At 43.1% G+C, this 21,512-nt stretch overlaps 1 protein-coding gene and 1 pseudogene across 1 annotated transcript; one reads left to right on the top strand and one right to left on the bottom strand.

The window, feature by feature from the left end:
- Positions 1-7,093: 7,093 nt before the first annotated feature.
- On the bottom strand, positions 7,094-8,614 carry LOC132154164 (apolipoprotein D-like; annotated as a pseudogene).
- An 11,152-nt stretch (positions 8,615-19,766) lies between these two features.
- Positions 19,767-20,786, top strand: LOC132154165 (apolipoprotein D-like). Its single transcript, XM_059562772.1, has 4 exons — positions 19,767-19,890; positions 19,982-20,103; positions 20,230-20,315; positions 20,436-20,786. Exons 1-4 carry the CDS (start codon positions 19,777-19,779, stop codon positions 20,669-20,671), a joined length of 558 nt encoding a protein of 185 aa, XP_059418755.1. The 5' UTR covers positions 19,767-19,776; the 3' UTR covers positions 20,672-20,786.
- The last annotated feature ends 726 nt before the right edge of the window (positions 20,787-21,512 follow it).

Here is a 21,512-nt window from a genome sequence, read left to right on the forward strand (position 1 = left end):
TATTTGGCAGGAATAAAAATTCAAAAGTTATTCAAAGGTTACAGTAAAGACATTTATAATGTTACAAAAGACTAAATAAAATAAATGCTATTATTCCATGCAAATCAGCATATTAAAATGATTTCTGAAGGATCATGTGACATTGAAGACTGGAGCCATTAAAGGAACAAATTAATATTATAGATAGAAATAAAATTGAAAAGTCAGTTTAAAGTGTACTAATATTTAAAGGATATGATCACTTCCAGAATGAAAATTCTGTCATCATTTATTCACCCTCCACTTGTTTCAAACCTAAATTACTTTCTTTCTTCTTTTGAAAAATGTTGGTATCTGAACAGTTTGGCACCCTGACTTTAATAGTATTTTTATTCCCTACTATGGAAGTCAATAGTGCCCATCAACTGTTTGGATACTAGTATTTCTCAAAATATCTTATTTTATGTTCAATAGAAGAAAGAAAGTCATACAGGTTTGGAATTTCTGTTTTATTTATTGAAGTGCAAGTTGACCATCTTTCTTAAAGTCCCAATACAAAAAAATCTGATTTTTAGATAAGTGCAAGTCAATCACACAGATTTAATAATTATATATGAACAGATTTTACATGTAATATCTACAGTCGTGGCCAAAGGTTTTGAGAATTACATAAATATTAGTTTTCAAAAAGTTTGCTGCTAAACTGCTTTTAGATCTTTGTTTCAGTTGTTTCTGTGATGTACTGAAATATAAATACAAGCACTTCATACATTTCAAAGGCTTTTATTGACAATTACATGACATTTATGCCAAGAGTCAGTATTTGCAGTGTTGGCCCTTCTTTTTCAATTCGCAATTCGACTGGGCATGCTCTCAATCAACTTCTGGGCCAAATCCTGACTGATAGCAACCCATTCTTTCATAATCACTTCTTGGAGTTTGTCAGAATTAGTGGGTTTTTGTTTGTCCACCCGCCTCTTGAGGATTGACCACAAGTTCTCAATGGGATTAAGATCTGGGGAGTTTCCAGGCCATGGACCCAAAATTTCAACATTCTGGTCCCCGAGCCTCTTAGTTATCACTTTTGCCTTATGGCAAGGTGCTCCATCGTGCTGGAAAATGCATTGTTCTTCACCAAACTGTTGTTGGATTGTTGGAAGAAGTTGCTGTTGGAGGGTGTTTTGGTACCATTGTTTATTCATGGCTGTGTTTTTGGGCAGAATTGTGAGTGAGCCCACTCCCTTGGATGAGAAGCAACCCCACACATGAATGGTGTCAGGATGCTTTACTGTCTGGGAATTTGTGCGCTACCTGCAGCATCGGCTTCGGTGGGATGCCCCAGCCACTTCTGTCTCTTCCGGCGGGGTGGTCGTCAGCCAGCCAGTCGTAATCCAGCGCCAATGCCCAAATTGGCCACCGGTCCAGCGCCACAGTACAAGATGGCCGCCAGTCCAGCACCACAACCCCAGATGGCCGCCAGCCCAGCACCACAGTACAGGATGGCCGCCAGCTCAGCACCACAGTACAAGATGGCCGCCTGTCCAGAGTCATGGCCCAAGATGGCTGATTGCCCAGCGCCGCTGCACAGGATGAGAGTCTCAGCTGACCCTCCAGAGTCGAGTCAGGTTCCAGTGGACCCTCCAGAGTCGAGTCAGGTGCCCGTGGACCCTCCAGAGTCGAGTCAGGTGCCCGTGGACCCTCCAGAGTCGAGTCAGGTGCCCGTGGACCCTCCAGAGTCGAGTCAGGTGCCCGTGGACCCTCCAGAGTCGAGTCAGGTGCCAGTGGACCCTCCAGAGTCGAGTCAGGTGCCAGTGGACCCTCCAGAGTCGAGTCAGGTGCCAGTGGACCCTCCAGAGTCGAGTCAGGTGCCAGTGGACCCTCCAGAGTCGAGTCAGGTGCCAGTGAACTCTCCAGAGTCGAGTCAGGTGCCAGTGAACTCTCCAGAGTCGAGTCAGGTGCCAGTCACCGCTGATCCTCCAGAGTCAGGGCTAGTCACCGCTGATCCTCCAGAGTCAGGGCTAGTCACCGCTGATCCTCCAGAGTCAGGGCTAGTCACCGCTGATCCTCCAGAGTCAGGGCTAGTCACCGCTGATCCTCCAGAGTCAGGGCTAGTCACCGCGGATCCTCCAGAGTCAGGGCTAGTCACCGCTGATCCTCCAGAGTCAGGGCTAGTCACCGGTGATCTTCAGGGACTGAGTCAAGTCACCGGTGATCTTCAGGGACTGAGTCAAGTCACCGGTGATCTTCAGGGACTGAGTCAAGTCACCGGTGATCTTCAGGGACTGAGTCAAGTCACCGGTGATCTTCAGGGACTGAGTCAAGTCACCGGTGATCTTCAGGGACTGAGTCAAGTCACCGGTGATCTTCATGAACAAAGGCAAGTCACCTCTGATCTTCATGAACAAAGGCAAGTCACCATTGATCTTCATGAGCAAATCCAAGTCACCAATGATCTTCATGAGCAGTGTCAGGCCAGCACCAATCTTCTGGAGTCCAGTAAGGACACCAGGGAATTACCAGAGTTTCGTCGTCCCGTTGGTCCAGCCGCACGGAGGTCTGCTCCGCCTTGGGGGGCTCTGGTCCTGACCACATGGCTGTGGTGGTCTTCTGCTCCGCCCTGGGGGCCTTCCGCCCTGACCACATGGCTGTGGGGGTCTTCCGCTCCGCCCTGGAGGACTCTGGCTTCGTCCACAAGGACGTGGTGGTCTTCTGCTCCGCCCTGGGGGGCTTCCGCCCTGACCACACGGTTGTGGTGGTCCTCTGCTCCGCCCTGGGGGACTCCAGTCTCCACCACACGGACGTGGTGGTCTTCTGCCCCGCCCTGGAGGGGCTTCATGTTGTTTTTTGTTTTTGTGTTCACTCCTGTCCCTGTTCCTCTCTGTCAGTCTGCCTTGCCTTACCTTGTCTTCGTGTCTTGTTTATGTTATGTTTGGATATTCTGATTTTGACCCTGCCTGGGCTGTTTACCCCTTTGGATTACCCTTTAAATAAATGACTTACCTGCAATTGGTTCCCTCTCCCGTGTTATCTGTAACACTGAACGTGACAGTCTTTAACAGCATTTTAATGTGATTATTCTACTCAAAAATCTGTCAGGTGACTGATAGTGTGAACTGCTATCCATCATCATTTGGTGAACTTATATAACAAATGACACTTTAAAAAATATAATGTGGACATGGTTAGAAACAAAAAAAACAAAAAACGTTGGTGTGAACTCATATCAACCAAAAAGAGAATAAAGAATCACAAATAAAGTGCTTAGACATCATGAGAACAGAATATTAAAGGTGCTCTAAGTGATGTCACACATTTTTTAGGCCAAAACATTTTTTGTCACATCCAGCAAACATCTCCTCACTTTCCGCTAGCTGCTTGTCCCCTGAACACACTGTAAAAAACCGGGTCTCTTTAGACACCACAGGCTCCACAAACAACAAGAAAAACAAACTGGGCTCACCCGCACCACAAAACATAACAAACTGTTCCAGCAAATAACGACAAGAAAGATTTGGGGGTGGGGTTTGGGGGGTTAGTGCACGGATGAGGAGGAGGGAGGGTCTAGCTAGCCTCCGTTTGTTTGACAACAATTTGAAGGTCAACAAGAAGTTACAACTCCCGGCATCGCTTAGAGCACCTTTAAGACATGTAAACCACTAACTTAAGAATCTGTGCGGAGTAAGCTTTTTTAGACAGATTTCTGCCCAGCCTGTTTGTGCACTGTATTATAGAGTCACAGTGAGGCAAAGGGATAATGTGGGGTTTAACCCCAAAACCACTTGGTAAACACTCTGTTGGCAAAGTCTGAATTATGACATAGAGGATAAGGGAACTCTTCATAGAAATTAAGCAAATAAACAAACACATATGAATAACGAATAAATTCAAAAATAGGCCATGCCTTTTTAGGAGCTGTACATATGAAGTTACTAACACGTCTTTTAGACTGATGGATTTCAATATAGATTATTTTAATAATTTTTCATGCAGTGAAGGTGCCCATGAAAACACTTCCATTGAAAATCAAAACAGTCCAAACACATGTTTTGGAGAACATTTCTCAGATATTTGTTTTTTATTCAAATGAAGGTTTTACAATTTTGGCTTTTACAAAGGTAATTCAAAATTGACATTTACATTTCAATTGAAATAATTTATATTCATATTAAATAATATTAATTTATTAATTTCATTTTTCAGTTATTCATATTTGAAAATCTTCTTTCTACCAAAATCAAATGTGTGGTGCCCAGCATGCAGGGAGCTATTTTGACTACCAAACTTTTAGAAACAACATCTAATGACATCCTCCAGCCTTCACTGACAGCCAGCATGAACATAGCATACATTCTCTCGGCTTTACCTGAACGACACAGCAAAAAGGGCAGCAGTTTTAGTCAAATCCATTTGTTACATTATCACATAAATTACTGAACTATCTTATCCTGTGAAAAAGCAACAGAAGAAGACATTCACACCTCATTTTTTTTTTCTGTGGCTGAGGTGAGATGTTAGTGCTAGAGCTGGATACATAAGTTTTCTAGGGTTGTAATGCACCCATAATATATATATATATATATATATATATATATATATATATATAAATTATGCATTTAGCAGACGCTTTTGTCCAAAGCGACTTACAGTGCAAGGCTAACATTTTTTTTACCTAACATAGAAAAGATGGATTATTATTAGATGATGTCTTTGTTGGAGAATGTTGAGGCTTTTCACATATGTTCATACAGGGGGGTTTATGTCACACAAAGGTCATTTATGCACATCTACTGTAGGTTGATCATTCTTTCATTACACTCATCCAGAAAGCTTTCTAGAAAGTGTCATGCCTTTATCCCTACCCCTGAGTCCAACTATTACAAAGTAATATTAAGATTATAGACAAATTTATATCAAGGGTTGTAATGCAGCCATAGAAAAGATGGATTGTGTTCATTTCAGTAAAAATAAGAACAGTTCATAAATCAATGTATACAAATTATTTGATTGCAAAGACTGAACAATGTTTGATGTTAGTTGTGCGATTAGATGTGAAAAAGTAGATTTTCTGGCTATGTTCTGCCACATTGATTATGTTTGAATAATCAGACTGTGGGCCCACAATCAGATCAATAAATACAAGACTGATGCAAAAGTGTTTGTACTTAATAAATAGATAAAATACAGAGAAAAAAGATAAACTGTTTATTTAAATAAATGGATTTAATAGTTTTGATAGTCATGGCCAAACACTCAACAGCTCTGGGTCAGTTTAACAGGATGCTGTGTAAGTAAAAGATTAGCTGGATCAGGTGTGTTTAGTTAGGGTTGAATCTAAACTCTGCAGGGCTGTGGCCCTCCAGGAACTGAGTTTGACACCCCTTGTTTAACAACTGAAGCAGACTTTACTGTGCCTTTAGATGTTCTGTGTTCTGTATTTCTGAGTCACACCACTAGATGTCACTCCATTCATGATATTGAGGCAGTTTGCATTTTACACACACGTCTTACAGTGTTTAGAGATTACGGGCATTCTTCTTCTATTATTATAGAAGCTATGGGCATTATTATGAGCCTCCATTGTAATCGGTCTTATATTGTTATTCTGAAGCATGTTGTACGTTACTTTCTACAGTTGTTTTGTTTTAGTTTCTTTATGTACAGTTGAAATAATTTTGTTTTCTTCTTCTTATTTTTTTAATGTTGCGAAAGAGTCAGTTATATTCATTAAATGTATTAGTTCTTCTTTCTAACGCGGTGAGTTTTGTGTCCTAAACATGAGGCTGAGAACGTGTCCTTCTCTGTCACGCGCGAGCACGATTTGTTCTTCGACACAAACACAAACAACTGTAACATGCAAAACATACAGCGACACGTGAGGACACGCTCATTGTGTAATCCAGATCCATTGCATAAAGATTTTAAAAAATTTTTTTTTAATTTTTGTCATTAACGTATTTGGTGTCTGACATAGCTATATTTCACGTTTAAGCTTAATACTGTTTTACGACAGAAACGACAGACAGTAATATAATGTAACTAGGCTACTCATTGTCAAATTTTGCCGATTTGAATATATAGACATATTTGAGACTTATGTGATTTATCTAATTCATAACAGAATGCGACAAGACGAAACCTTAACCTAGATATTCGTTGTCAGCTACAGGCCACGATTAAGAGTGAATTTGTGCATATTAAAACACACACACACACACACACACACACACACACACACACACAAACAAAAGAGTATTTGCAAATAGTTCAGACTTATTATTTACAATATAAAATATTGTAATGGTTGATCTGATTATTATTATTATTTTTACTTTTCTAATGCCACGTGCAAAATGTATTGTTTAATAACTGAGAAGAACTGTATGTGCCCTTGGCTTCAGATGTCAAATTTTGGTACCAATGGGGGAAAATGGTGTAAATAAAACAGCGAGGTGAATTGCTTTTTTCAAGGGCCTGTTACAGTTAAAAAACACTAATAAAAAGGGGAATTTTGTAAAATTAGTGGTCCTGAGAAAGCATATCAAACACAGATCAGTCACAGATACAGGATTGTTTTAATGTTTTGAGTTGCATACACATAGTGATAAAACTATGTGTTTAAAAATGATAAAATATGCTTGTAGGTGCTCACCCCCATAATATACATATATATATTTTTTTAAATTGGAAATTTTGGAACCGATTTATGGAAGACTTGTTCTCCATATCACTATATGGAATGCAAAAACTTTGAAGCTCAATATCTCGAAACTGCTCAGAATTCAGATAGAATCTTATAATTCCAAAGTGATGATTTCAACTGTAAAATTTCATATTGTTTCATCAACATAAAACGTAATTTAACACCGTACATAATCTGCAAAGTGGTGTAAATTACATACATGTGAATCATAAGTAGATTGTGGAAAAGTTCCCTAACACAGAAAGCATCCACATCGGAAGATGTCTTATTGACACAAATGTGAAGACTGAAGAAGGAGAGCATCTCCATGTATCTCAAAGACAACACTTTTTTTTTTTTTCCAAATGATGCTTTAATGTCATTTTTTTCTACAAAGCAACTGGTAAGGATTAAGAACAAATGACAAAAGACAGCTTTTATATTTTTTTATATATATTTATTTAAAGTCTGATCCAAGCTGAATTAGGAACACCTTTGATTTATCTCACAGTAGATGTTTTGTAGACAAACTTTGAAGAAAGAAAAGTGACACCAGAAATAGACTCACAAAACTAAAAACTTTAGTTTACATACAATTCAGTACTGTACAAACTTTACTTTGAAGATTTATGTATACACATTATCATGCCACATATAACTGATTGAGAGAATTTTGTAGGGAATATTACATTTGTTGTTGTTTTTTTTAAACCACAACACATCTCACAATAGTTATAAGGCAGCTATATCAAGGCATGCTGCTGCACAGTTCCGGTTTCTGGTCGGTCTCAGTGAAAACATCAGTGTTGATGCCATGGGATTTGAGGATGCCTAACAGCTCAGAGACGGTCTCTTTTGGAAGTGTGCGGGTTCTGCTCATGATCCAGGAATACTCAGCCTAAAAAGAGCCCGGCGAAATCAGAGCAAGAGTAAACCAGGGTGTAGTTGTCATAATCAGTAGCCAGCACCCAGTAGGGGCCAGGAGGAGCATCTGAAAGAGGACACATCATGAATAACTCAAATCACAGATCCCAAAAAAATAAATAAACCACGAAGAATGATTTTGGACTTACCTTCAAAGAAGCTGACTTCAAGTTTGGCAGGCTCTGATGCATCAACAATCTTGGCAGTTCCCTCAATGAAGCTGACAGTGCCATTAGCACTGTTAAGATATTAAGAGGAACAATATTTGGTGAATTGAAGTCATTTCAGAAGAAAGTGCAAAACTATTTTGAATATTTGTAATATTAACAAGTATTGTTTTTCGTTTTTCTTTTCTCTCTCTCTCTCTCTATATATATATATATATACACACACATATACATATATATATATATATATATATATACACATACACACACACACACACACACACACACACACACACTTTAAAATTGTATTACTGCAGTAATTGTTCATCAGTACTTACAGAAGCTCATCATTTCGAACCAGCACAATACCATCACTCAGAGTGTAAGTGGCCTGGCAACACTCTCCCAATTGGAACGGGGCTGGAATCTTCATGATCTCATGCCATCTGCCCATGTACTATGAAAGGACAAAATTATGAGAAGTCAAGAGGACAGGAACAGGTTTAAAAATGTAGATTAATTTGTACCTGTAAAAGAAGTTTAATATAAAGAAATATAGATTTTCTGCTATTTTTATTATCAATGTGATATATATATATTTCCTAATTTTTCGTCTTCCTCTTAGCTTTGTTATGCTAAAGTTGTTCAAGATGACTTTAATATATATTCCTGATAATAAAAAAATAAAGATTAAAAATAAAGATTAACATAATAAGTAAAAGTGTACCCTAGCAGGATCAAAGTTTTGCTGAACAGGTGGCTGTGGACATTTTCCAGAGCTGATGGTCTGACCGCTGACCGCCAGCACAGACAGCAGAGTCAGAGACAGAACCTGAAGAACCTGCATTCTCTCAGTTTAAACCTGAAAAAAGAGCCATATTTAATAAGAACAACTAGAAATTTTGCTTTTAGAGTTGGATAGTTGAGATTCAAATGCCGAGCATCTTAACTGTTCCCTTTCGAGAGTACTCTCGTACTGCGTAAAGCTAGCTTACGCTATGGGAAAAGGTCCCCTTTTCTCGAGAATATGAAGCCAAAAATTATCCTTAATTTTTAAATAATGTAAAACGCAGTGCTGCAGCACAGCAGACCTAAGCGAAGCGGCTCGCGCGCTTATTGGCTGTGCTGTGGCAACTGCAGCAACCTATGGTGAGGCGGCGGAGAGGAACGAACCAATGGGGGCGCTTCGCGCCCATTGGACGTCAGAGCGCGCCAAAATAGGCGTGGCTGGAACTATATAAGCCACCGCTTCGCCATAGGGATCAGATTTCATCTCCTTCAGCGATCTCACCTGCACTTCGCTGTCTTCTCCGGAGAAGCCTCTACACGCCGTCGAAAACCCTCTCAGCGGGATAGCACTGCAACGCAGATCTGAGGACGTCGGCTCGTGCTTCATCTCGACGCCGCCTTCAGCACTCGCTTCCTGCTGCGCCATCCGGCGTGACTATATCCTTTATAAAGCTAGTGTGTTTGCCGCTGCATCACACTTTTTTTTTTTTCTCCAAAATTCGAGGCGTTGTTTCAAATGCCTCGGGCCTGCGCTTCCTGCCGAGGCCCTCTGCCCAGCGAGGACCGCCACATCCTCTGTGTCTCCTGCCTGGGCTGCGAGCATGCTGAGAACGCACTCTCCAAGGGCGGCTGCCCTGAGTGCGACAACATGGCTATATCGACCCTGCGGGCTCGATTAGCTCAAACCAGCCACGATGCTCCATCCGCTCCGCCTCTTCTCTCTCAAGTGACGCGTAAGAAAAGCCGCGATCAGAGAATGCCTGAGCACACTGCTACACGCGAGCTCACGCCGGAACACTCCCCGCGTGCCTCGCCCGCTCTCTCTCCTTCGCCTGTCCTCTTCGTGGACGAGCAGCGCCAGTCTCTGCTCACCAGCGCCCCCTTCTCCTTCGGATCGCCTGAGGCGGAAGAGGACAGACACGACAGCCTTTCTCTCGCCGCGTCCAGTAGTGAGGAATGGTCGGGCTCCATTGCGGACCCCCCCCCCCTCTACAGCCCCCAGCTGCACCGGACAACGCGCTGATATCGACGCGGAGCTTACTCGCGTGCTTACAAGGGCTGTCAGCGACCTTCAGCTCGACTGGTCTCCTCCAGACGAGCCCGCTAAAAGCAGGCTGGACGAATGGTTCTTGCAGGGGCGCCCTTCGGCCCTTCCGCAAAGAAACGCCCCCTTCTTCCCGGAAGTTCACGATGAACTCACGAAGTCGTGGAAAGCCCCATTCTCCGCACGCTTGAAAACTTCTGTCTCGTCAGCGCTCTCCTCTGTCGACGGCGCCCGAGACCATGGTTACGAGAGCCTCCCCCCTCTCGAGGAGGCAATTGCGGCACACCTCTGCCCGCCCTCAGCCGCAGGATGGCGGTCGAAGCCTGTGCATCCATCCAAACCGTGCCGCACCACCTCAGCTCTCGCTGGCCGAGCATACACCTCCGCTGGTCAAGCTGCTTCGGCTCTACACACCATGGCTGTGCTGCAGGTTTTTCAGGCCAGACTTCTCCGTAACCTGGACGAGTCTGCCCCAGATACCTATGACTTTAAAGATCTCCGCAGCGCTACTGATCTAGCCCTGCGTGCGACAAAGACCACAGCACAAGCGATCGGCCGAAGCATGGCAAGCCTCGCTGTTTTAGAGCGACACCTCTGGCTCACGCTCACGGAGATGAAAGACCGACAAATCCGCCTTTCTTGACTCTCCTATCTCGCCTTCCGGCCTCTTTGGCCAGTCGGTTAAGGGTTTCGCTGAACGCTTCACTGAGGCTCAGAAGACGTCACAAGCAATGAGACACTTCCTGCCGAAACGCTCTAGCTCTGCTGCGGGACGCCGTAGAAATGCGCCGCCCCCTCAGACCTCGAAGCCATCGCAGCCAGACTTACAGTCTCGCCCAGCGACCAAAACCCAGCACCGCTCTCGCTCTACGAGCCGCAAACCGCCAGAGAGACGGGGACCTCGGCCCAGGATTGTGCTGAACCCCGAGCCTCCGAAGCCCTCCTGACCTTCGTGCTGAAAAGACCGTGGTTAAGTCCCGCTGCGGCCGGACCACCACACAAGAAACCTCACATACTTCCTCCAATCCCCTCACTAAAGGCGGTTGGAGATGTCTATACTGCAGTAAACGAGCCTGTTACAATGCACGCACGCCTGCACACAAACGCTGTTTTCACGGCGACCTCAATAAAGCACAAAAAGAGCTTTTTCTATGTAGGCAGTGTGCCCACTACACAGTACGCACCCCTACATGTATACACACTCCCCCAAGTGTCACAAAAACACACTCGGGTCCCCTTTCATGCCCACCTTCCCGCTCGCGCCGGAGGTGCTCTAAATGTAGCGCGCGTGCCCACTTCTCAGTGCGCAACCCTACAAATAAGCGCTGTCACCACAGTGTCCCAAGCACAGCATACTCGAGCTACTGGTCCCCTCATAACAGGCGGCCAGTGCCGAAGCACATTCAACCCATAGCCGCACGAGCCGCTGCATGGCAGGCCATCCCCGGCATATCAAATTGGGTTTTGAATATAATAAAACGAGGTTACTCGCTCCAGTTCGCTCGCAGTTCGGCGCGAAGGACGTGTGTCATTTCGCTTTTCACTTTCATTTCGACCACGGCGCGAAAGCGCGGCGGTCGAAATGAAAGTGAAAAGCGAAATGACACACGTCCTTCGCGCCGAACTGATAAACCTTCTTGCAAAAGGGGCGATAGAAACTGTCCCCCCTGCGCAGCGCGAGTCAGGCTTATACAGCCGCTACTTCCTCGTACCAAAAAAGGATGGCGGTCTCAGACCCATCCTAGATCTCAGACGTTTGAACAAAGCGCTTATGGCGCGATCGTTCAAAATGTTAACTACCAAACAAATACTCGCGCAAATTCGCCCGAGGGATTGGTTTTTCTCAGTGGATCTGAAAGACGCTTACTTTCACATTCAAATAGCACCTCATCACAGGCCATTTTTGAGATTCGCCTTCGAGGGGCAGACTTATCAGTACATGGTTCTTCCATTCGGCCTCTCCGTAGCGCCCCGTACGTTTACACGGTGCATGGATGCCGCTCTCGCACCCCTGAGAATGCGGGGAGTGCGAGTATTGAACTACCTCGACGACTGGCTAGTTTTAGCCCATTCCGAGGAACTACTGACGACACACAGATCCTGGATCCTCAGCCATTTAGAATGCCTGGGTCTCACGATCAACACTGTCAAGAGCGCTCTGTCTCCCAGCCAGAGGATTTCCATTTTGGGGATAGACATAGACTCTGTGACGTGTACAGCGCGTCTGACGTCACAGCGCGCTCTCACTATTCAGCATCTAGCCATGTCGTTCAAAGCCGGGTCTCTTTACCCGCTCAAACGATTTCAAGAAATGCTAGGTCTGATGGCATCAGCCTCTGCGGTTCTCAAACTGGGCCTGCTGCGCATGCGCCCACTACAACGCTGGCTGAGAGACCGTGTTCCAGCGCGCGCCTGGATTTCCGGCCGCGCGCGCATCAAGGTGACCCACGGCTGCATCACAGCTCTGGCCCCTTGGAAAATAGCCAACTGGTATCAGTTAGGCGTAAGCACGGGCGCTGTCTCGAAATGGAAAGTAGTCTCGACAGATGCATCCAACCTCGGTTGGGGCGCCCTGTACGAGGGCAGGTCTGCCTCCGGCCTCTGGTCGAGCCCGGAGCGACTGTTACACATAAACTGTCTGGAGATGATAGCGGTCGAACTATCCCTGAAAGCTTTCCTCCCATTTTTAAAGGGCCACCACGTTCTGGTCAGATCAGACAGCATGTCAGTGGTGGCCTACATAAATCGCCAGGGTGGTGTCAGGTCAAAAACCTTGCACACCCTGACCGAACGTCTTCTGACATGGGCACATTACAATCTGCGCTCGCTAAAGGCAGCGCATGTACCTGGCATCCTGAACCGGGGCCCGGACATGCTTTCCAGGGCGAATGTTCCCCCTGGGGAGTGGTCTCTTCACCCACAAACGGTTCAGTTGATGTGGAGCATCTTCGGCAGGGCAGAGGTCGACCTCTTCGCCTCAGAAGACAACGCTCATTGGCCAATATATTTTTCAAAGAGCAGGGACGCGCTGGCCCTCGATTGGCCCAGACGCCCGCTTTATGCCTTCCCACCGGTCGCGATGCTACCGCAGGTCATCGATCGGGTCAGGAAGAGCAGATGTGCTATGCTGCTAGTAGCCCCACTCTGGACGACCCAACCTTGGTTCTCCGAGCTGATGCAGCTGTCCAGTACAGCCCCATGGCCAATACCGCTGCGGAAAGATCTCCTCACGCAGCTGAAGGGCGCGCTCTGGCATCCCCACCCCGAACTTTGGGCCCTTCATGTATGGCCCCTCAACGGGTACCCGGGAACCTCCCTGAGGGAGTGTTAAAGACCATTACGGAAGCCAGAGCGCCCTCAACCAGGCGCCTTTACGCGCAGAAATGGTCAGTGTTCTCCACCTGGTGCGGGACACGGAACCTAGACCCTCACTTATGTGACGTGACGGAGATACTCTCCTTCCTACAGGAGCGTTTAGATGCGGGCAGATCCCCGTCTATGCTCAAAGTGTATGTGGCAGCCATTGCAGCTTCTCATGCTCCGGTGGCCGGCCTATCACTGGGAAAAAACGAACTGGTCAAGGGAGCTCGTCGGATGAACCCTCCCCGACCCCCTTCAATCCCTTCCTGGGACCTGTCTACGGTCCTAGAGGCCTTAAAGGGCCCCCCTTTTGAACCGCTTCAGTCTGTCGATATGAAGTTTCTTTCGTTCAAAACCGCTTTTCTACTGGCTCTGGCCTCAGTCAAGCGAGTGGGGGATTTACATGCGCTATTTATAAGCGCTGACTGTCTCGAGTTTGGGCCTAATGACTCCAGAGTCATTCTCAGACCAAGACACGGCTATGTCCCCAAGGTGCTCTCAACACCGTTCAGAGCACAGGTCATCTCGCTGTCAGCCCTTTCCTTGCAAAGCGACGAAAGCAACGCGAGCTTCATCTGCCCCGTCAGGGCTCTCAAAACCTATATTGCGCGCTCCGCCTCATTCAGGAGGTCGGACCAGCTCTTCATATGCTTTGGTGGACGCACCCGAGGTCTCGCCACCACGAAGCAGAGCCTATCGCGATGGATAGTAGACACTATCTCGCTGGCTTACAAATCTAAAGGCCTTCACTGCCCGTTCGGCATCAGAGCCCATTCCACCCGAGGTATGGCCTCGTCATGGGCGTGGTCCTGCGGGATACCACTGGATGATATCTGTGCGGCGGCAGGCTGGGCCTCTCCGTCCACATTTATTAGATTCTATAATCTGCAAGTCCCTGCCCTGCAGGCCAGGGTACTTTCTATATAGACGTGCTAAGCCTTATCACGTCCCCCTTTTTTCGTTCCCTATATAAAGCTCACTAAGGTTGGCTGTTGGGACTGGGATTTCTCCTGCTATAAAGCCCCGGGCTCTCGCCTCGGGCTGTGACAGGTCGAAGTTCCCGAGCACGCACGGCGTTTTACATTGTGTTCCCATAGCGTAAGCTAGCTTACGCAGTACGAGAGTACTCTCGAAAGGGAACGTACTCGGTTACTAACGTAACCTCGGTTCCCTGAGATGAGGGAACGAGTACTGCGTAACCTGCCGTGCTATGTGCTCGGACCGGGTGATCGCTTCAGTCGATTTAAAACCTGATCCCTATGGCGAAGCGGTGGCTTATATAGTTTCAGCCACGCCTATTTTGGCCTATTTGGTTCGTTCCTCTCCGCCGCCTCACCATAGGTTGCTGCAGTTGCCACAGCACAGCCAATAAGCGCGCGAGCCGCTTCGCTTAGGTCTGCTGTGCTGCAGCACTGCGTTTTACATTATTTAAAAATTAAGGATAATTTTTGGCTTCATATTCTCGAGAAAAGGGGACCTTTTCCCATAGCGTAAGCTAGCTTACGCAGTACTCGTTCCCTCATCTCAGGGAACCGAGGTTACGTTAGTAACCGAGTACGTTTGGTTTGAAGTGTGTAACTTGTGTTCAAGGTAAAGAACACCAACAGAGTTCAGTATTTATAGGCAGATACATCTGTTCGTTATATCACTAACTCCACCCCCTCAGCTAAAATAAGCTCATTACAGTGGGTTTGGGGAACCTGGGCATCTGCTCGCTTGAAATGTTGAAGGTTAAATAAACACACCTTGAGTTGAACCTTATAGAACAGCGGCTCTCAAACCTCTCGAGTACCCCCAGCACTGCACATTTTGTATGTCTCCCTATATCTGACACACCCACTTCAGGTCTTGCAGTCTCCACTAATGAGCTGATGAGTTGAATTAGGTGTGATAGATGAGGTAGACATACAAAATGTGCAGAGCTGGGGGTACTCCAGGACGGGTTTGAGAACCACTCTTATAGAAGAAGGTGGTTGAGTGATGAACAGGTTAGATTTCCACATCCTTAAAACTTAAGCTGTAAAAGACATTCAAAAGGTTCCCCAGAGGATAAATGTGCCCCTTTTCATGTCTGATTTCAAGACAGATCTTCATGTCGGTCTTTTTTCAGTAGCCTAGTAAATAAATTGTTTTTGAGCAATGCATTTCAGGATTTCTCACCATATAATGGACTTCTATGGTGCTCCCAAGTTTGAACTTCCAAAATGCATATTAGATGCTGCTTCAAAGGGCTTTAAACGATCCCAGCTGAGGAAGAAGGGTCTCAACTAGCAAAACTACTCCGTTAACCCCAGCACATCTTGCATTAGTTCGACCTCACGCATTACCCCTGTTTCACACCGCAAGCTTGAGCAGCGCGTATTTTTTTCGGAGTCCATGTTAATCAATGAGTGCATTCACACCTGGAGCAGGAGCCGCGCGTGAGCGTCAAGCAGGAGCGTCGCGTGAACAGCAGTGCAGCGGGGATTTCGGCGCCCGGTCTATTTTTCCTGTGCTGCTCCCGCTCAATTAAAGTGAAAGCACACTTTTGATGGACAAAATAAATATGATTTAACACAAAACGTGTTCAAAATGCACAGAATAAGCATGTCAAGAGTTTTAACAACAATGCCAATGTCTAGTGTTTTGACAATTATGCCAGAAAAGAAAATTAAGTATAACAAATATGTATTTACCCATTTAAACTTTTTAATTAATCGTTTTGGGTGAAAGTATGGCGTATTGTTATAAAAACAAATGTTGAAAGAATTATACCCATTGTTTGAAATATACTGTCTGCCGAACACGCTTTGCAGCCACTGCTGTGATGCTGTACTTATACGCTTCCAGTGTGAATACTCGCGAGAGTCTGCTGCTGCAGTGACGGTGTAGTTGCGCGGCGGACGCTAGTGATGGGAAGTTCGGCTCTTTTCAGGGAGCCGGCTCTTTTGGCTCAGCTCCCAAAGAAGAGCCGGCTCTTTCGACTCCTGAATGGCTCTTAATTTAGGATTTTTTTGTAGGGCTTTGTTTTACCATAACTTTGCAAAAATTGATGGTTTGTGTGTTGAAAAACCTTTCATGTGCAGTGTTTTTATGAGAACCCTTATAATTGCCTAATTTTGTGCATTTATTTTGTTACAAAACCATTCTTTTGTTTAATATTTTAATCAAGCATTTTATTGCACAAATTAACAACAAAACTGTAAATAAATCCACAGAACTAGAACTAAACTCAAGCAAACAGTATAAATGTTCTCAGTGAAGATTGGCATTAAAAAAAAACAGATGCCTCAGTTTTGATGGACTGATCCTATTTCTTCTTTCTGTGATTATCTGGCTGTTTTTGAGAAGATTCTCTCTGAAGGAACCGATGTTGCCACAATACACAGTCTCCCCTCCCTTAACGTTGTTACGACTCGTTAACTTGCAGTGGAGTGCTGCTTCACTTCATCCCCTCTCTGTTTTTACATAATGTTATGATCCCATATACTCACATCTGATTGGCCGCGATGCGACTGCTGACCAATCAAAACAAAGTTCTGCCTTGAGGTAACCAGCCAAAGGAAAAAAAAAAACAGGGAGACGGCTCTCACTCGATGCGAGCCGGCTCTTCTGATTCACTACAAAGCATCGGCTCTCAGAGCCGACTCTTTTGCGCATGACCCATCACTAGCGGACGCGCTGCTCGCGCACCGCTCAAATTCGCGTGAATTTTTACCCTTTTGGCCTTCCATAGAAAGAGGGGTTAGCCACGCCGAAAAGGTCATGCGTGACGTAGGCAGAAGTACCATGTTTGCAAAGCGAAGGTTAAAAGAAAGTCAAAACGCCATTTACAAAAAGGTTAAATTACAAAGAAGTTGAAGGTTGAAGTTGGAACAGAAAATGAGATTGAGTTTTTTCAAGTACAGAGATGAAGAGCTAATAGCACGTGACCTTTCCAACTGAATTTGCGCATTGCAGAGCTAGTGCAAAAAGAGCATTTGTTGTTAAAAAGTATATGAATTTAAAATTTTATTAAGAAAATGATTGATTGTTTCAATAGAAAAGACTCTTTATTCATCGGCTGTGATCATGTAGAGCCCTTTGAAGCTGCACTGAAACTGCATTTTGGACCTTCATCCCGTTGGCCACCATTGAAGTCAATTATATGTAGAAAAATCCTTGTTTTCCTCAAAAACCTTAATTTCTTTTCGACTGAAGTCTTGGATGACATGGGGGTGACATGGGGCGAGTAAATTATCAGGACATTTTTATTCTGGAAGTGAACTGATCCTATATGTGAATGTGACAATCTAAGATTCATGTCAATTTAGCATAATTTTAGTATGAAAATTTATTTAATTTTTATTTTTTGCTAAAGACAATTAAAACATCAAGTGTGGTAATTTCACATTTATGATTGAATCTTATAGCACCACCTCTGAATCAATATGCACATCTTTGGCTGAATATTCCTGTTTTTTTTTTTTTTTTGTTAAAAATGTTCTTTATTCTATCAAATTTCAACTGAGATCATGTTGGTTTGTTGGACGGGTGTTGGTTAGTGACAAAGTGCTTTGCTTTCAAGTCTGAGAACTTTAAAATCTGCCAGGAAGGTTCAAACTTTGAAAATAATGGTTTAGTTTGTTAGCCATGAAATGCTGTCCAAAAAAAATAAAACACCCTGCATGGCATTTTTTAAAATATTTTTTTTATGAAGTTCTTCTCCTAACATGTAAGATGTTATGAAAGGGGTGTACAAAGTTAGGTCCTCAACTGGAGGTCGAGTCACACGTGAATCCTTCATGTTCTTATCACACCAGTGTTGTTTAACCTATCACAAACACCTGCAACATGCAAAACACTCCACTACACGTGATGATACGGTCCTTATGTAAAGACATATTTGATACAAAACGCTTGGGAAAACATACATGTTGCAGTTTTTTTTTTAAACCTAAAAATAATAATAATCAAAAATTAAGTTAATTAGCTGGGAGCCCCCTTTTTCTTTGGGCTCTAGGTCAAAGTCAAAGTCACCTTTATTTATATAGTGCTTTAAACAAAATACATTGCGTCAAAGCAACTGAACAACATTCATTAGGAAAATAGTGTCAATAATGCAAAAATGATTGTTAAAGGCAGTTCATCATTGGATTCAGTTATGTCATCTCTGTTCAGTTAAATAGTGTCTTTACATTTATTTGCAATCTGCTCTATGAGTAGGTTATATCAGACAGGATCTTGCCACAGAGGAGCAATAGACAATTCCTCAGTTTAATCAATGCTCAGGCCCAGCATGCCATATTGGAGAAACTAAATACTAGTTAACATTAAAGTAAGAACTGACTCAGAATCAAAAATAAGTCATAAATTTCAGATTCTTTTTGCCAGTGAAGCATTTGTGATCAGACAGATGAGCATCCTCCTCAATATAGTGCCCTCTGTCTGTCAGCATCACCATTACAGACATTAAACCTGCTGCTAATTTCAAATCACAGGTTAACCTTCACTGATCACAACTCAATGTCCTAAACTAGCATGTCAAAAACACAAATGGAATGTTTAGAAAGAAAATAAGTTGCTTAAAAGACAAAGAACTGTGATACTTAGTTTAGATACTCATTTGTAATGGAACATTTGCTCATGACTTCAGTTTGCTTAATTACTTACTTCATGCTGGGAATAAACTCTGGCCTCACAAAGACTCCTTCATGACATGTCTCTTCTGCACATGATCCCAGAGGAGAATGATTCAAATAAATAGTCTGAGCTCCACGGTCCATCATATTCTGCACGACCTTAAGAGGTAAGGGTGTGTTTTTATTTTTTTTTTGGATTGGTTTGATTTACAAGAAACTAAATATACTGTAAACTACTGTTCTCATTTATTATTTTGTGTTATTATTTTTATTTTTTTGGAAAGCAAATACTACTTTCATTCAGAAAAGATGCATTTAATTGATAGGAAATGACAGTACGGACATATGTAATGTACCAAAAGGTTTCTATTTCAAATAAATGCTGTTCTTTTCAACTTTCTATTTGTCAAATAATCCTGAAAAAAGTATCATTTTGCACAAAAATGTTGCACAACTGTTTTTAATACTGATAATAATAATAAAAAAATCCCGAACATTCAAATTATTTTTGAAGGGTGGAGTAATGACTGCTGAAGAATCAGTTTTGCCATGACAGGAATAAATTAGCCTATACATTATAAAATATATTGAAATAGAAAACTTGAATTTGTGATAATGTTCCACAACTATTAAAATAAAAATCTTACTGATCCCAGATTTTCAATGGTAGTGTATGTTAACGCATTCTCATCCCAAGGCGTCATATACTGACACTCTTGACATTTCGTCAACATCCTACGCATATGGCAACCTCTAGCGTCAATATGAGACACAGATTATGGGTTAAGGTTAGGGTTAGACCGCTAGGAGGCGCCTTCTGGCCCATTTTTATCTGCTTCTAATATTGACGCTAGAGGGTGCCATGTGCGTAGGATGTTGACGAAATGTCAAGAGTGCCAGTATATGTGTATTTGCATCTTAGAATGACTGCTGAATAACTTAATTATGATTTATTATTTTACATTTCTATGTTATTTTAGTTCTTTCTTTTGGCAAAGGGGCAAAACAAGTAAAATGAAGGCCTTACTGGTTGTTTCGGCCCTCTTTCTGCCCATCATAAATGCCCAGGTGCCTCATTGGGGGCCGTGCCCAGAGCCTGCCACTCAACCTGCCTTCAACCTAAAGAAGGTAACATATGTGCCACAGCTTATGTCATAAACTGGTCTTCTATTTTGCTGTAAAATGTTTTCAACATTTGATTGTCTGTATCCTAATGTAGTTTATGGGCAGGTGGTTTGAAATTGCTAAACTTCCAGCACAGTTTGAGCGAGGGAGATGCATTGAGACTAACTTCACTCTCAAGCTGGATGGAACGGCTCATGTAATGAGCTCTGAAATTCTGTGGGTACCAACACCTAAACCAACAAATCAGTTTCTTTTTTTCTCCTTTTTTGATAATTATTTAGGCTTTTATATAAGAGGTAATAAACACACCTAATTAAACTATACACTTTAAATTTTAATTAGAAAAGGAGAGTTAAAAACGATCGAGGGGACAGCTGTGGTGGAAGATAAAAGAAATCCAGCAAAGCTTGGAATCAGTTTCTCTTACGGTACAGATCTGATTTTCTTTTTAAATGCTTGCCATAAGTAATGACATTTCTAATTCAGAATTAATAGGAAATGTGTATGGCTAAAAGATTTTGTCTTTTGCATTTCTCCTGAAATGACAGTTTTGCCCTACACTCCATACTGGATTTTGTCCACTGACTATGAGAATTCAGCGCTGGTGTATTCATGCACTGATGTCTTGAGACTGTTCCACGTAGACTTTGCTTGGATTCTGGGCCGCACACGATCCCTGCCTGCTGCTACCATCGACCACGGAAAAGAGGTTTTTACCAACAACAACATCGATGTGAGTCGGATGATCTTAAGCAGACAGCAGGGATGTGACAAAGAGCTATGAAAGACTGTTTTACTGGATAATCCTGTTTCCAGTGTTGAACAACATGTGGAGTACAAAAGAAAAATACTATTACTTTTAATAATAATAAAAGAAAACCTCTTGGTCTTTGATTAAATGGCCATGGAGTCTTCTTAATACATTCTTAGGTTTAGGTTTTCAAACCAGAAATGCAGTCCATCTTTTTTGGAAGTTATTGTACGGAATTGAAAGCAAAAGTTTTGAATTGATACAAATAAATTAGAGCATTAACCAAAACCATGTGAACTGGTTGTCTTAATTCTCTGACTGTTGAACATTTAGCACCTCCCTGTGGTCACAAAGAAAAGATAAAACATACCAAGTTGGTTTGGAAAGATATAAAAGTAAAAACAATATCCACATGTTAACAGTGTCATTTTAGTATCATCAATATGTAGTTAATATATCAATATACAGCTTTTATTAAGTTGGTTTGTAGTTTTAACATTAGTTTTAGTTTCTGTATGACTTTAAATGAAAATGAGAAACCTTGAATTGGCAACTAGCTACAATAAAATAAGATTTAAATAAGCCTTTTATATTTATATTTTACTAAATTATTAAAAATATGAGGTTAAACATTTGTGTACCAGTTTATTTATTTATTATATTTCAAGAGTTTCACAGGAAAGGAAACTTGTTTTGCACTGATCACCAGGGTCACAGATGTACACTTAATTATTCAGAATAATGAAACAAGCATACATACCGTAGAGACCTCAGATATAACAATAGAAAGCACAGTCACAGAGCGATTTGACATGTAACAAGGTATTTTCTAGAATTTTCCTGATTTGAAAGTTTTCATTACTTCATCTTATAA

Source organism: Carassius carassius, chromosome 12, assembly GCF_963082965.1.
Source record: "Carassius carassius chromosome 12, fCarCar2.1, whole genome shotgun sequence".
NCBI lineage: Eukaryota > Metazoa > Chordata > Actinopteri > Cypriniformes > Cyprinidae > Carassius > Carassius carassius.